This window comes from Procambarus clarkii, chromosome 3 (genome assembly GCF_040958095.1).
Source record: "Procambarus clarkii isolate CNS0578487 chromosome 3, FALCON_Pclarkii_2.0, whole genome shotgun sequence".
Lineage (NCBI taxonomy): Eukaryota > Metazoa > Arthropoda > Malacostraca > Decapoda > Cambaridae > Procambarus > Procambarus clarkii.
In genome coordinates this window covers 4,784,289-4,800,662 of record NC_091152.1, presented here as the reverse complement: position 1 = coordinate 4,800,662, position 16,374 = coordinate 4,784,289, and the positions used below count along the sequence as shown (strand labels likewise).

The following is a 16,374-nucleotide window of genomic DNA, read 5'->3' as shown; positions in this document are numbered from 1 at the left end:
CAGGGACCATAGGATTAAGGACTTGCCCGAAACGCTACGCGTACTAGTGGCTGTACAAGAATGTAACAACTCTTGTATATATCTCAACAACAACAACAACAAAACAACAACTGCAGAGCACTTTTAGAGTCACAGAAAATAACTCCACCACCATTGAGCTTAAGGTATTCAGTGGCTAGATAAATACCCAATAGCTCGGTCTGTGTCGTGCTTGCCCAGTTGTTCAATCTCTGTGTACTAGTCATGATCATTTCATTCCCTTTATACACTGCACATGCACAACCTGTTCTACCAGTGCCTAACTGCACAGAGCCATCAGTAAAGGCATAGGATTCAGTCGGTTTGAGAATTTGAAGATGACTGTCAATAGCTTCTAATGTTATACATCTCAAAATGTCAGTGTTATGGTAAAGATAAATGAGGTTACTTAGTGTGAATTATTTGGACCAGGAGGATCTCTTGGTTGGTCCAATGGTTTCCTTTCGCTCCAAGAAAACTGATATTTCAGGTGGGTTTTTATTTATGCTATTTAATCTTCTAATTTGACAGGTGAGAGAAAATTTATATAATTTACAGTTTGTGCTTTAGGATAATATTTGGGATAGTCCGCTTAGTCTCCTGCAAACAGGTTCCTCTATTTTGTCCAAGCCACGAAGTAGCCCCAGTATTATTACTTTGAACTACTAATATTAAGGGTAATAAGGCCCAATTTAATGGGGCAAGAAAAAATTATTTAAGACTCATTGAGTTGTTCCCCTCCACGGAAATCTTTAGTAAAAGGCGAAAGATTTATGTGTTTTGAAGGGAAACCAGAGTTAAATATATAAGAAAATTAGCAATACCGGCGACAGAGCGCTGAGGCAAAAGAGGTAAACTTATTTCAGGACTAGAAGGGCATCAACCGGTAACTCTAAGAAACAACAATTGCTTTATTCTTTGCAATATTTTTCTTTTGTTGTGCTACCATGAGTTTCATTCTGTATCTTTACTGTTTGGATATATTTATAAGTGTGCATTGTTTTCATAACATAGTTTGTGTTATCTGTTTGACACGTGCTAAAATATATGGTGATGATCCTTGATATGTTACATACGCCATCTGAAAGTTAAAAACTTAACCGTACTTTTACACCATACTCGTGAAAATAAGCAGTAAAAGCGTCGATATATGTTATCGATAGTATCTAAATAATGTAGTAATTATTAACTTAATAATAACCCTCCGTCACTATGTGATGGAGTGCGAAAAGATACGTGAATTGAGAGACAATTCTGCAACAAATGTTCCAAAGATATTCACATATTTCATTCAAAATGATCTTCTACTAGAAATTTTAGCCAAATATCCTCAGTTTGCTAAATGTAGGTAGAAACTAAGTGATTGTAACCTATCTACCGCTGCCCACTGGATGGGGGCGGTGTGCAGGACAAACATATAAATTATAACATTAGCTCTCCACATGTCAGTTCCCTAATTTAGAAACTCTACTTTTGGTCGATCTCGAACCCATTGATGATGTGACGACGTATATTGAATTTTGTAACTATCTCATCAAGATTGTAGCTAAATGAATTGTTGGATTCAGTCCTTGAGCCTATTATATGCCTCTGTAACCCTAATTTCCACTACCGCCCACAATATGGGTATGTGGTGCTTAATAGAAGAGCTAAACTAAAAAACTTCCTGGACTCTCTTTTAAATTTGGCAATTGTTGAAGCAGATAATTTCTACTTCAAATGCTTTCAAGCTCAACAAGGCACAGTGTAAAACTGAGAACAGGCGATGCTTTATGACCCACAGGGCTATTAACTCATGGAACCGCCTACCTGCCAAAGCTGCAAATGTTAAGATTCTGCTGAACTTTAAAATACAGCTGGACAAAATTATCAGGACGAATCGTTGGTCCTTTGGCAAGCCGCCGGCTTCCTGTCGTCGTCGAGGCCACTAGAGTGTTATAGCGGCCCTCAGGTAAATTTTGGTATATTTATTGTATAAAGATTTATCCTTTAGATTTAATTGCCATTACAATTTCTGTTACATTGGCTTAGGCCTATCACACTCGTTATTATTATCACTTAACATGCATCCCTGCACATGCACACCATAGGCTGAAACTTGCAGTTGTAAACTCTAGCAACTGTAGTTGCAACTTACTAACAACTACAGTTGAAACTTACTAGCAACTACAGTTGAAACTTACTAGCAACCGCGAAGCTGCAATAAACTCCAGCATCTTCAGTTGCAAATTACTAGCAACTGCAGTTGCAAATTTCCACGCAACTTGCAGTTGCAAATATTGTATATAAATTAATACAATTTATATCGCCTATGTCCATCCTCACGCCCCAAAATGGCAGGGGTTTGTAATGAAGCGACGAGTGCGCGGCAGTACACTTTTTAAAAATTTAAATTCTGCAATATTCTATAACATAATATTTGTTATATGTCCCACAGACATCAAAACATGTAGAGAAATATGGAGTATATTTGTAATATCTTTGTATATAGTGTAAGAGCGTGGTAATGGGAGGAGAGGAGCGTGGTAATGGGAGGAGAGGAGCGTGGTAGTGGGAGGAGAGGAGCGTGGTAGTGGGAGATCAGTCAGTGTGACGCGTGCAGGCGACGCGGACGGAGTGTAGCCCGGACTCCTGCTGACCGCCCCTGCAGGAACACCCGCACCATGCTGGCGTCCACCACACACCAGGAAGATGACCTCCAACAGTATGGGTGAGGTGATGCTAGTTAATGTTTGCCCTGTCATTGTATCTGTGGGCGGGCCTGGAGTGTTGTGGGCGTGCAGCGGGGGTTGTGGGCGTGGAGCGCGGGTTGTGGGAGTGGAGCGCGGGTTGTGGGAGTGGAGCGCGGGTTGTGGGCGTGGAGCGGGTGTTGTGGGTGTGGAGCGCGGGTTGTGGGCGTGGAGCGGGTGTTGTGGGAGTGGAGCACGGGTTGTGGGCGTGGAGCGCGGGTTGTGGGAGTGGAGCGCGGGTTGTGGGAGTGGAGCGCGTGTTGTGGGCGTGGAGCGGGTGTTGTGGGAGTGGAGCGCGGGTTGTGGGCGTGGAGCGGGTGTTGTGGGAGTGGAGCGCGGGTTGTGGGTGTGGAGCACGGGTTGTGGGCGTGGAGCGCGGGTTGTGGGGGTGGAGCGCGGGTTGTGGGAGTGGAGCGCGGGTTGTGGGAGTGGAGCGCGGGTTGTGGGAGTGGAGCGCGGGTTGTGGGAGTGGAGCGCGGGTTGTGGGAGTGGAGCGCGGGTTGTGGGAGTGGAGCGCGGGTTGTGGGAGTGGAGCGCGGGTTGTGGGAGTGGAGCGCGGGTTGTGGGAGTGGAGCGCGGGTTGTGGGGGTGGAGCGGGTGTTGTGGGGGTGGAGCGCGTGTTGTGGGAGTGGAGCGCGTGTTGTGGGAGTGGAGCGCGTGTTGTGGGAGTGGAGCGCGGGTTGTGGGAGTGGAGCGCGTGTTGTGGGGGTGGAGCGCGTGTTGTGGGAGTGGAGCGCGTGTTGTGGGGGTGGAGCGCGTGTTGTGGGAGTGGAGCGCGTGTTGTGGGAGTGGAGCGCGTGTTGTGGGAGTGGAGCGCGGGTTGTGGGTGTGGAGCGCGGGTTGTGGGCGTGGTGTTGTGGGAGTGGAGCGCGGGTTGTGGGCGTGGAGCGCGGGTTGTGGGCGTGGAGCGCGGGTTGTGGGGGTGGAGTGCGGGTTGTGGGGGTGGGGCGCGGGTTGTGGGCGTTGAGGGCGGGTTGTGGGGGTGGGGCGCGGGTTGTGGGGGTGGAGGGCGGGGGTTGTGGGGGTGGGGCGGGGGTTGTGGGAGTGGGGCGCGGGTTGTGGGGGTGTGGCGCGGGTTGTGGGGGTGTGGCGCGGGTTGTGGGGGTGGAGCGGGTGTTGTGGGCGTGGAGCGCGGGTTGTGGGCGTGGAGCGCGGGTTGTGGGCGTGGAGCGCGGGTTGTGGGGGTGGAGCGGGGGTTGAGGGAGTGGAGCGGGGGTTGTAGGGGTGGAGCGCGGGTTGTGGCGTGGAGCGGGTGTTGTGGGCGTGGGGCGCGGGTTGTGGGGGTGGGTTGTGGGGGTGTGGCGCGGGTTGTGGGGGTGTGGCGCGGGTTGTGGGGGTGTGGCGCGGGTTGTGGGGGTGGGGCGCGGGTTGTGGGCGTGGGGCGGGTGTTGTGGGGGTGGGGCGCGGGTTGTGGGCGTGGGGAGGGTGTTGTGGGCGTGGGGCGGGTGTTGTGGGGGTGGAGCGCGGGTTGTGGGGGTGGAGCGCGGGTTGTGGGGGTGGAGCGCGGGTTGTGGGGGTGGAGCGCGGGTTGTGGGGGTGGAGCGGGGGTTGTGGGCGTGGAGCGCGGGTTGTGGGGGTGGAGCGGGGGTTGTGGGCATGGAGCGCGGGTTGTGGGCGTGGAGCGGGTGTTGTGGGCGCGGGTTGTGGGCGTGGGGCGCGGGTTGTGGGGGTGGAGCGGGGGTTGCGGGCGTGGGGCGGGGGTTGTGGGCGTGGGGCGCGGGTTGTGGGCGTGGGGCGGGGGTTGTGGGTGTGGGGCGGGTGTTGTGGGGGTGGGGCGGGGGTTGTGGGCATGGGGCGGGGGTTGTGGGCGTGGGGCGGGTGTTGTGGGAGTGGAGCGCGGGTTGTGGGTGTGGAGCGCGGGTTGTGGGCGTGGAGCGGGTGTTGTGGGAGTGGAGCGCGGGTTGTGGGCGTGGAGCGGGTGTTGTGGGAGTGGAGCGCGGGTTGTGGGCGTGGAGCGCGGGTTGTGGGCGTGGAGCGGGTGTTGTGGGAGTATACGCGGGTTGTGGGCGTGGAGCAGGTTTTGTGGGCGTGGAGCACGGGTTGTGGGCGTGGAGCGCGGGTTGTGGGGGTGGAGCGGGTGTTGTGGGGGTGGAGCGCGGGTTGTGGGCGTGGAGCGGGTGTTGTGGGAGTGGAGCGCGGGTTGTGGGCGTGGAGCGGGTGTTGTGGGAGTGGAGCACGGGTTGTGGGCGTGGAGCGGGTGTTGTGGGAGTGGAGCGCGGGTTGTGGGTGTGGAGCGCGGGTTGTGGGCGTGGAGCGGGTGTTGTGGGAGTGGAGCGCGGGTTGTGGGCGTGGAGCGCGGGTTGTGGGCGTGGAGCGGGTGTTGTGGGAGTGGAGCGCGGGTTGTGGGTGTGGAGCGCGGGTTGTGGGCGTGGAGCGGGTGTTGTGGGAGTGGAGCGCGGGTTGTGGGCGTGGAGCGGGTGTTGTGGGAGTGGAGCGCGGGTTGTGGGCGTGGAGCGCGGGTTGTGGGCGTGGAGCGGGTGTTGTGGGAGTATACGCGGGTTGTGGGCGTGGAGCAGGTTTTGTGGGCGTGGAGCACGGGTTGTGGGCGTGGAGCGCGGGTTGTGGGGGTGGAGCGGGTGTTGTGGGGGTGGAGCGCGGGTTGTGGGCATGGAGCGCGGGTTGTGGGCGTGGAGCGCGGGTTGTGGGCGTGGAGCACTGGTTGTGGGCGTGGAGCGCGGGTTGTGGGCGTGGAGCGCGGGTTGTGGGCGTGGAGCGCGGGTTGTGGGCGTGGAGCGCGGGTTGTGGGCGTGGAGCGCGGGTTGTGGGCGTGGAGCGCGGGTTGCGGGCGTGGAGCGCGGGTTGCGGGCGTGGAGCACGGGTTGCGGGCGTGGAGCGCTGGTTGCGGGCGTGGAGCGCAGGTTGCGGGCGTGGAGCGCAGGTTGCGGGCGTGGAGCGCAGGTTGCGGGCGTGGAGCGCAGGTTGCGGGCGTGGAGCGCAGGTTGCGGGCGTGGAGCGCAGGTTGCGGGCGTGGAGCGCAGGTTGCGGGCGTGGAGCGCAGGTTGCGGGCGTGGAGCGCAGGTTGCGGGCGTGGAGCGCAGGTTGCGGGCGTGGAGCGCAGGTTGCGGGCGTGGAGCGCGGGTTGCGGGCGTGGAGCGCGGGTTGCGGGCGTGGAGCGCGGGTTGTGGGCGTGGAGCGGGGGTTGTGGGGGTGGAGCGCGGGTTGTGGGCGTGGAGCGCGGGTTGTGGGCGTGGAGCGGGGGTTGTGGGCGTGGAGCGGGGGTTGTGGGGGTGGAGCGCGGGTTGTGGGAGTGGAGCGCGGGTTGTGGGCGTGGAGCGCGGGTTGTGGGGGTGGAGTGCGGGTTGTGGGGGTGGGGCGCAGGTTGTGGGCGTTGAGGGCGGGTTGTGGGGGTGGGGCGCGGGTTGTGGGGGTGGAGGGCGGGGGTTGTGGGGGTGGGGCGGGGGTTGTGGGAGTGGGGCGCGGGTTGTGGGGGTGTGGCGCGGGTTGTGGGGGTGTGGCGCGGGTTGTGGGGGTGGAGCGGGTGTTGTGGGCGTGGAGCGCGGGTTGTGGGCGTGGAGCGCGGGTTGTGGGCGTGGAGCGCGGGTTGTGGGGGTGGAGCGGGGGTTGAGGGAGTGGAGCGGGGGTTGTAGGGGTGGAGCGGGTGTTGTGGGCGTGGGGCGCGGGTTGTGGCGCGGGTTGTGGGGGTGTGGCGCGGGTTGTGGGGGTGTGGCGCGGGTTGTGGGGGTGTGGCGCGGGTTGTGGGGGTGGGGCGCGGGTTGTGGGCGTGGGGCGGGTGTTGTGGGGGTGGGGCGCGGGTTGTGGGCGTGGGGAGGGTGTTGTGGGCGTGGGGCGGGTGTTGTGGGGGTGGAGCGCGGGTTGTGGGGGTGGAGCGCGGGTTGTGGGGGTGGAGCGCGGGTTGTGGGGGTGGAGCGCGGGTTGTGGAGGTGGAGCGGGGGTTGTGGGCGTGGAGCGCGGGTTGTGGGGGTGGAGCGGGGGTTGTGGGCATGGAGCGCGGGTTGTGGGCGTGGAGCGGGTGTTGTGGGCGCGGGTTGTGGGCGTGGGGCGCGGGTTGTGGGGGTGGAGCGGGGGTTGTGGGCGTGGGGCGGGGGTTGTGGGCGTGGGGCGCGGGTTGTGGGCGTGGGGCGGGGGTTGTGGGTGTGGGGCGGGTGTTGTGGGGGTGGGGCGGGGGTTGTGGGCGTGGGGCGGGGGTTGTGGGCGTGGGGCGGGTGTTGTGGGCATGTGGGGCGGGGGTTGTGGGCGTGGGGCGGGGGTTGTGGGCATGGGGCGGGGGTTGTGGGCGTGGGGCGGGGGTTGTGGGGGTGGGGCGCGGGTTGTGGGGGTGGGGCGCGGGTTGTGGGCTTGGGGCGCGGGTTGTGGGCGTGGGGCGCGGGTTGTGGGGGTGGGGCGCGGGTTGTGGGGGTGGGGCGCGGGTTGTGGGCGTGGGGCGCGGGTTGTGGGCGTGGGGCGCGGGTTGTGGGCATGTGGCGCGGGTTGTGGGCATGGCTATAAGAGCGTGTATTGTGTGAACCGTGGCTGTAGTGTGTATGTGTTGTGGGGGTAGAGCATGTACTCACCTAATTATGCTTGCGGGGGTTGAGCTTTGGCTCTTATGTCCCGCCTCTCGACCGTCAATCAACTGGTGTACAGATTCCTGAGCCTACTGGGCTCTGTTTGAAACTGTAGGAAGTCAGCCTCCACCACATTACTGCATGTTAACTACTGACACTGGAAAAATTCTTTCTAATGTCTCTGTGGCTCATCTGGGTACTAAGTTTCCACCTGTAATTACCTAAGTGTAATTACCTAAGTGTAGTTACAGGATGAGAGCTACGCTCGTGGTGTCCCGTCTTCCCAGCACTCTTTGTCATATAACGCTTTGAAACTACTGACGGTCTTGGCCTCCACCACCTTCTCACTTAACTTGTTCCAACCGTCTACCACTCTATTTGCGAAGGTGAATTTTCTTATATTTCTTCGGCATCTGTGTTTAGCTAGTTTAAATCTATGACCTCTTGTTCTTGAAATTCCAGGTCTCAGGAAGTCTTCCCTGTCGATTTTATCAATTCCTGTTACTATTTTGTATGTAGTGATCATATCACCTCTTTTTCTTCTGTCTTCTAGTTTTGGCATATTTAATGCTTCTAACCTCTCCTCGTAGCTCTTGCCCTTCAGTTCTGGGAGCCACTTAGTAGCATGTCTTTGCACCTTTTCCAGTTTGTTGATGTGCTTCTTAAGATATGGGCACCACACAACAGCTGCATATTCTAGCTTTGGCCTAACAAAAGTCATGAACAATTTCTTTAGTATATCGCCATCCATGTATTTAAATGCAATTCTGAAGTTAGAAAGCATAGCATAGGCTCCTTGCACAATATTCTTTATGTGGTCCTCAGGTGATAGTTTTCTATCTAGAACCACTCCTAGATCTCTTTCTTTATCAGAATTCTTTAAAGATTTCTCACATAATATATAGGTTGTGTGGGGTCTATGTTCTCCTATTCCACATTCCATAACATGACATTTATTAACATTAAATTCCATTTGCCAAGTGGTGCTCCATATAATTATTTTGTCCAGTTCTTGAAGGGCATGACAGTCATCTAAATTCCTTATCCTTCCTATTATCTTAGCATCATCAGCAAACATGTTCATATAATTCTGTATACCAACTGGTAGATCATTTATGTACACAATAAACATCACTGGTGCAAGAACTGAACCCTGTGGTACTCCACTTGTGACATTTCTCCATTCCGATACATTGCCTCTGATTACTGCCCTCATTTTTCTATCAGTCAGAAAATTTTTCATCCATGATAGAAGCTTACCTGTCACCCCTCCAATATTTTCCAGTTTCCAGAACAACCTCTTATGTGGAACTCTGTCGAAAGCCTTTTTTAGGTCCAGATAGATGCAGTCAACCCAACCATCTCTTTCCTGTAATATCTCTGTGGCTCGATCATAGAAACTGAGTAAATTCGATACACAGGATCTTCCAGATCGAAAACCATACTGTCTGTCTGATATTATATCATTTCTCTCTAGGTGTTCTACCCATTTAGTTTTGATTAGTTTTTCCAATACTTTCACTATTACACTTGTCAATGATACAGGTCTAATTGAGGGGGTCTTCCCTGCTGCCACTTTTGTAGATTGGAACTATGTTAGCCTGTTTCCACCCGTCTGCTACGATTCCTGTACACAGGGATGCCTGAAAGATCAGGTGAAGTGGAATGCTGAGCTCAGATGCACATTCTCTCAGAACCCATGGTGAAACGCCATCTGGGCCAGCTGCTTTGTTCTTACCGAGCTCCTTGAGCATTTTTTCCACTTCGTCTCTAGACACCTCTATGTGGTCTATGTTGTTCTCTGGAATTCTTATTGTATCTGGTTCCCTAAAGATTTCATTTTGTACAAACACACTTTGGAACTTTTCGTTTAGTGTTTCACACATTTCCTTTTCATCTTCCGTGAATCTATTTCCCATTTTCAACCTCTGAATATTATCCTTTACCTGCAATTTGTCGTTTATGAATTTATAGAATAGACCTGGTTCTGTTTTACATTTGTCCGCAATCCCTTTTTCAAAATTTCTTTCTGCCTCTCTCCTCACTGCCGTGTAGTTGTTTCTCGCATCTTTGTATCGCTGGTATGTTTAGGGGTTCGGCCTCTTCCTGTATTGATTCCATTTTTGTGTCTTTCGGTCTCTAGCCCTCTCGCAATTTCTATTGAACCAATCCTGTTTCCTAGTTCTGCATCTCTGTTTTGGTATAAATTTTTTTGTGCCTTTATCATATATTTCACAAAACTTGCCATACATCTCATTCACTTCCTTGCCTAGCATCAAGTCTGTCCAATTATACTCACTAAAAAAATTTCTAAGGTCACCATAATGTCCTCTCCTGAAGTCTGGTTTTTCAACTGCTTCAACCTCCTTATTTTCTTCCAGCTTATAACGCATTGCATACTTTATTCCCAAAAAGACATGGTCACTTTTACCCAAGGGAGGAAGGTACTGAATGTCAAATATCTCTTCCTCCTTCCTGGTAAATATCAAATCTAGCATGGAGGGAACGTCCCCTTCCCTCATCCTCGTAGCTTGTTTAACATGTTGATACAAGAATGTTTCCAGGATGAGGTCTACAAATTTACAGGTCCAAAAATCTTCTGTTTTAGCTTCATATGCTTCCCAGTCTATGGATTTCAAGTTGAAGTCACCGACTATCAACAGTCGTGATCTATCGTTATCCGCTCCCGCTATAATCTCTCTCATTATTGTTATAAGACCTTCACGTTTACTATCTAGCTCCTCCTTTGACCATGTGCTGCTTAGGCGGTGGACTATATGCATTTATCATCATTAGTTTATCATCCTCATAGCAGATCTCTAGTGCTATTATGTCAACTTCTTGTGGATTGGCAGTCATTATTTCCTTCACCTTTAGGTGTTCTTTTACCAGCACAGCAACGCCACCGCCTTTCCTAATTTTTCTGTCCCGTCTCCAAATTGAGTAGCCCCTTGGGAATATGACCTCATTTAAAATTACATCTTCAAGTTTTGTCTCCGTGAGTGCAACAATGTCTCGTGTCTGCAGCTGTATTACATCACTTAACTCCAGTATCTTCGATCTCACTCCATCTATGTTGGTGTATGCAATCTTCAGGAACTTGTTCCCCCTCTCCTTATTCTTCACTCCCCCTCTCTCTATTGATTTTGTTGGTTTGCCTTTATGTACCACTTTACTGGTTTGCCTACCCCTATCACTTTGTAGAAAAAAGAATTTATTTCTTCTTCATTCCTGCTCTCATTTAAATGTTTTGCCTCGGCGAGGTTCAGTTTCAGCTTCTCTCTGTCTTCTTTTGAAAGATCTCGTCTTAACGACCACCCTTTCCCATCCTCATCCCTTTGCAATTTTCTAGCATTCCTTAGTACTTCTTCCATCTGTTTGGCACTGTTTAGGGTGATCCTCAAAGGTCGATCTTTCCCTTTTACGTACCTGCCTATTCTCCTGTAGTCGCACACATTCTCTCTGTTTGTAAGACCTTCCACGAGGCCAACAATTTTATCTACTACTTTAGCTTCTTCTACAGCTCTTTCTGACCTAGATGTTATCGCCTTTTCTTTGCAGCCAAAAATGATCAGGGACTTACTCCGATCAACTGTGTTTTGCACCAACTTCGGGTTAGATGCCAATTCTTTCCTCACTTCTAGCCTAATGTTTGTTTTATCTTGGTTGCTGCAGTGTTTGACTTCCTTTACTACTGCTTCTATTTTTTCCTTCTCCTTGGCCACTTGTGCATAAGTGAGTTGCATATCTTTCTTGCACTGTTCTATTCCCTGTGTAACTTCCTCCATCTGTGCTGACAAAAGCTGTTTCTCCTGTTGAATTTCCTTGCCTAACCTATTGTAGTCATTTATGTTTAAATTTACTTTAACTTCTTCCAAAGCTATTTTTAAGAGTTTATTTTCTTCTTCCATGGCTTTGCAATTTGTTTCCAATTGATTCTTATCCTTGCGCAAGTCTTTCACTAAACCCTCAAGACATAAAACTTTGCTATTCAAATGGTCATTACTTTCTTTCAATTTACTAATTATTTCTACATGAGAGTTCACTATAGTTTATAAATTTACCAACTTGTTATGTAGACTGCTAATATCAATGCTTTCTTCATTGAATCCCTCAAAATCAAGCTCTGTTTTGTTTTTCCCCTTGCCAGTGGCCATCTTGAATGTTCTTCTCTGCACTGTAAACACTAGGGCAACTTTTTCTCATCCGATTTTTCACTTCCCTTAGCACTTTCCTGTTATCTCACCTATTTTTCAAGAGCACTATACCTTTATGTTCTCTGGGACACCACTCACTACCATCAACCTGTACTACAATACTTAGGATTGTTGAAATATGCTGGAGCTCCTCTGCTGCAAGTGTTGACCCTAGGGGTGTCACCTTTTGAATCTGGGAACAAGGGAACCTGTGTTCCCTTGTTCGTGTTCCACCCGTGCTAAATAATTTATCTTTGTCCACCCTGTAAATTCCCCTAGGAATTTTGTAGGTGGTTATGTCTCCCCATATTCTTCTATTTTCCAGGGACATGAGATTCAGCTCCCTTAGCCTTTCCTTGTAACTCATACCACTCAGATCCAGGACTATTCTGGTGGCATACCTCTGAATCTAATTTAACTTTGACTTGTGTTTAAGTAGGTATGGACTCCAGGCTGGAGCTGCATATTCCAGAATTGGTCTGACATAAGTGGTATACTAGGTCCTGAATGATTCCTTACACAAGTTTCTAAGGCAGTTCTTATGTTGGCCAGTCTAGCATATGCTGCTGATAATATCCTTTTGATGTGGGCTTCTGGGGGACAGGTTCAGTGTGATATCAACCCCCCCCCCCCAGATCTTTCTATTTGACTCTTGCAGAATTTCACCTCCCAGACGGTACCTTGTGTTCAGCCTTCTGCTCCCTTTGTTTAATTTCATTACTTTACACTTTCCTGAGTTGAACTTTAGTAGCCATTTTCTAGACCATTCCTCCAGTTTGTCCAGGTCGTCCTGTAGTTTCTGTCTATCTTCATCTGTCTAGATTCTTCTCATAATTTTTGCATCAGCAAACATTAAGAGGAATGCGTCTTTACCCTCTGGAACATCATTTATATATATCAGAAACAGGATAGGTACAAGCACAGGGCCCTGTGGGACTCCGCTGATGTCGCGCCACCCTGATGTCTCTCCTTTCACAGTTACTTGCTGTTTCCTGGTGCTTAGATACTTCCTTATTCACTGGAGCACCTTACCTTTCACTCCTGCCTGTTGCTCCAACTTTTGTAACGGCCTTTTGTGAGGTACTGTGTCAAAGGCTTTCTGACAGTCCAAGAAAATGCAGTCTGCCCACCCTTCTCTTTCTTGCCTAACTTTGTTGCCTGGTCATAGAATTCTATTAAACCTGTGAGGCAGGATTTATCATGTGTTGCGTGAACCGTGGCCGTGGAGCCCGGGCTGCGCGTGAGCCGTGGAGCCCGGCCTGCGCGGGAGCCGTGGCTGTAGGGCACGTGTTGCATTGTTTGGATAAGCGAGCTCATACAGTACAGTACTGCTTTTGCCCATGAGGTAAGATTGCATGTACTCAATGGAGTGACCTCTAACTCCATAGTGTTTGAGTTTGAGAAGAGTTTGTCAAGAGCTGCATGCATCATTAGTGCTTTTTTGGGGTCTGAAGTCATTTTGGCAAGAGCTAAGTGCTGTATATTGTGTTTAGCTAGATAAGAGTAAAGCTGCTGGTAGATTAGCTTTAAAATATTTTTGACAAGGTCTGCTGAATTGATATAGGTCTGACGTTATTGACATCTGTGAGATCACCACATTTATGGACTGGGGTTTCTCACAATTTTTTTTTAGAATATCCAGAACTTTTTGGAGTTAGTGATTTGTTGTAGAGCAATGCAATTGCTGGAGCCAGAAATCTGGAGGCTTTTTTGTAAATTAGTTGGTATCTCAGCTAGGGTACTTGACATTTTTTATAAGAGAAAGGCTTATCATAATATCAAAGGAATTAGCGGGAGTTAGGTACAGAGAGACTGGAAAGTTTCCTGTAAGGTAATCCTTAACATTAGTTAGGGAGGATGGGATATCATTTGCAAGGAATGTGCCAATGGATGAGAAGAAACTTTAATTTAGTAGCAGTGTCAGAGGCTGAAAGCACACCATTGTCATTGGATATGATTATTGGTTTTTTATTCAAAATCTATTTTTATCCTAATATTTGGAAAATAGTGTTCCATGTTTTCTTAATGTTGCCCTTAATTTGGTCTAATTTATTTTCATAGTATTTTATTTTGGCTCTCCTAATTATTGTAGACAGCATTGATGAGTACAGTATCTCCTTGAAACTTCTTAATTTGGACATGACCCCTAACCCATACTTCTTCTCATGGTCATGTATTTTATTAATAGATTTAAGTACAGTACACCCTTGGTAAGCCATGGATTGTTTAACCCATGTATTATTTATTTATTTTTGTTATTTTTATTTATTTATTTAGCTTACAAGAAGGTACATTGGGGGTTAATTGAGTACTGTACATAGTAATGATGATGCTTTTACATTCTTGTAAAGCCAGTAGCACGCATAGCGTTTTGGGCAAGTCCATAATCTAACAGAAAGTTAAGTAGATAATTTCCAGCAAAGTTGACAAAAAATGTTTACAAATTGTAAGAAATTTTTACACAATAAACAAAGATTAGATTAATACATTAGAATGACAAGGATTTCTAGGTGCATTAGGGTAAACTTTCAGGGTTATCAATTGGTTCATTGTAGCACAATTTGAAGATCATTTCAAGGAATAATGAAGTAGAATATGCACTCAATATAACAACCATGATATCAGATGATATCAAAGATTACAATGGGAAAGTTCTATGGGTTAGGTACATATATTGGGGGATTGGGTAGCACTAGAGACAGTGCAAGTTAAAGCACTCAGTAGGAAACTATGAAAATGAAATTATGTACTTTTTGTTTTTGAATAAGGCAAAAGATGGACTGCTTTTCAATTCGTTAGGGAGCGAGTTCCACAGACTAGGTCTCTTTATTTGTATAGTGTTTACAAAGATTAAGTTTGACTCTGGGGATATCAAAGAGTTATTTATGTCTGGTTTGGTGATTGTGTGTACTAATACATTTGTCCAGGAAGGGTTTCAGAACAGGGTTTGCACCTAAGAAAAGGGTTTTGTAAATGTAATTGGCACAAAAGAATGTGTGGAGTGAATTTGTTTAGCATATTTAGGGATTTAAACAGGGGAGCTGTGTGTTGTCTGAAAGCAGAGTTTGTTATTGTTCTGATAGCAGATTTTTGTTGGGTGATGATGGGCTTGAGGTAGTTTGCAGAGGTTGAACCCCATGCACAGATACCATAAGTAAGATAGGGATAGATAAGTGCGTAATATAGTGAGAGGAGAGCAGAGTAAGGTACATAATATCTGATTTTAGAGAGTAAACCAACTGTTTTAGACTTTCTTAGTTATGTGTTATGTGGGTGCTGAAGTTAAGTCTCTTGTCTAAGTATAGGCCAAGGAACTTTCCATCATTTTTATTGCTGATGTTAACATTGTCTATCTGAAGCTGAATTGCATTTGTTGATTTGCTTCCAAATTGCAAGATGTAGTAGGTCTTTTCTATGTTTAGTGCAAGTTGTTGGTTGACATCCATAAGTTGATTTTTTTAATTCATTATTTACATTATTTAATACTAGCAGTACCCGGCCATGCGTTGCTGTGTCTCAGCAACGCATGTGTGTTGCTGAGTCACAGCAACCTTCCGTGTCCCCCAGTCCTCCCCACCATTCTCCACTCCTCCATCCCCTAGCTCTTCCTTCCCACCATGTCGCACTCCCCTGTCCGTTTGTCCTCCCCACCATTCTCCATTCCCCCATCCCCTCGTCCCCACCATCCCAAACTCCCCCGTCCCCTCGTCCTTCCCCACCATTACCCCCTCCCTTGTCCCCTCATCCTCCCCACCATCTCTCACTTCCGTCTCCTCGTTATCCCCACCATTCCCCACTCCCTCGTCCGATGCCTTCCTAAATGGTCTGATGTTCCCATCAGAAAATTGGGAACATCAAGTGATCTGATGTTCCCATCACTGAAATATAAGAAAAAAAAGTTAAAAAATGAAATGAGAATATGAAAAAAAAAAAAAAATTGTACTCATGAAATGAATGGTATGGTAAACAACACAGCTCAATTCCAATGCAATTTACACAAAATAATTAAATCAAAATGAAAATAAATCAAAATCTATAAAAATTCAATTTATTAATGCAATCAGAAACATTGAAATGGATATTTAATATAGCATGTGTGTTGCTCTTATATGCAACAGATGGCACTGTTTTTCAAGAAAAGCATAGTTTTACCTGTCACAGGTGTGACATCTTTACTTATACTGTACTTATGAAATGAACGATATGGTAAACAACACAGCTCAATTACAACACAATGTCACATAAAATAATTAAATTAAAAATAAAATAAATCGAAATCTATGAAAATAAAATTTATCAATGCAATTGGAAACATTGAAATGGAATTCGTGACGTATTTAGTATAGCGAGCATGTTGCTATTATGTGCAACAGATGGCGCTGTTTTTCAAAAATGCTTGTTTTTACCTGTCACAAGGGTTGCATCTATGTACTGTAGTAGGCATATAAAAACACTCGCCTATTCAAATGCAACCTTGTCAATTTCAAAGCAATCGGTGAAGAACTTTCAAAGATTACAGCGTGTGTTGCTCTTACGTCCAACAGGTGGTGCTGTTTTTCTAAAAAGGCATGTTTTTCCTGTCACAGGTGAGACATGTATATAGTAGATATATAAAAAGACGCACCTATTTAAATGCAACGTTGTCAAAATTTCAAAGCGATCGGTAAAGAGGTTTCGAAGATTTCCTCGCATGAAAAACACATGGAAAAACACAGTTTTTCAGAAAAAGAATGTTTTTTTTATTTTTACCGTCAGAGACGCGACATCTATATAGTATGTATATAAAAACCTGCTTGGATGCGAATGGAACATTGTGTGAAAATTTCAAAGCAATCGGTGAAGAACTTTTGGAGATTAGTGGTTATGCCCAAACGAACATTTCCATTTTTATTTATATAGATGTGCGGATTAGGGTCTGAGTAGATG

General features: G+C 48.3%; 1 protein-coding gene and 1 non-coding gene across 6 annotated transcripts in view; one reads left to right on the top strand and one right to left on the bottom strand.

The window, feature by feature from the left end:
* Positions 1-701: 701 nt before the first annotated feature.
* On the bottom strand, positions 702-818 carry LOC123753075 (U5 spliceosomal RNA). The gene has a single exon (XR_006772260.2). It is a non-coding gene; the product is annotated as a U5 spliceosomal RNA (small nuclear RNA).
* Positions 819-2,581: 1,763 nt separating this feature from the next.
* LOC138367385 (uncharacterized) overlaps positions 2,582-16,374 on the top strand; it is a 232,858-nt gene continuing 219,065 nt past the window's right edge. For 2 of the 5 annotated variants that reach the window (XM_069328975.1, XM_069328992.1), the window contains exon 1: positions 2,611-2,728. Coding sequence is in view for 1 of the 5 variants with exons in the window: in XM_069328980.1 (XP_069185081.1) it covers positions 2,682-2,728 (47 nt within the window). In the remaining 4 variants the exon portion in view is untranslated. Of the gene's footprint in view, positions 2,729-16,374 lie in introns of all 5 variants that reach the window. The other 3 variants (XM_069328980.1, XM_069328984.1, XR_011229356.1) reach the window with 3 other exon arrangements.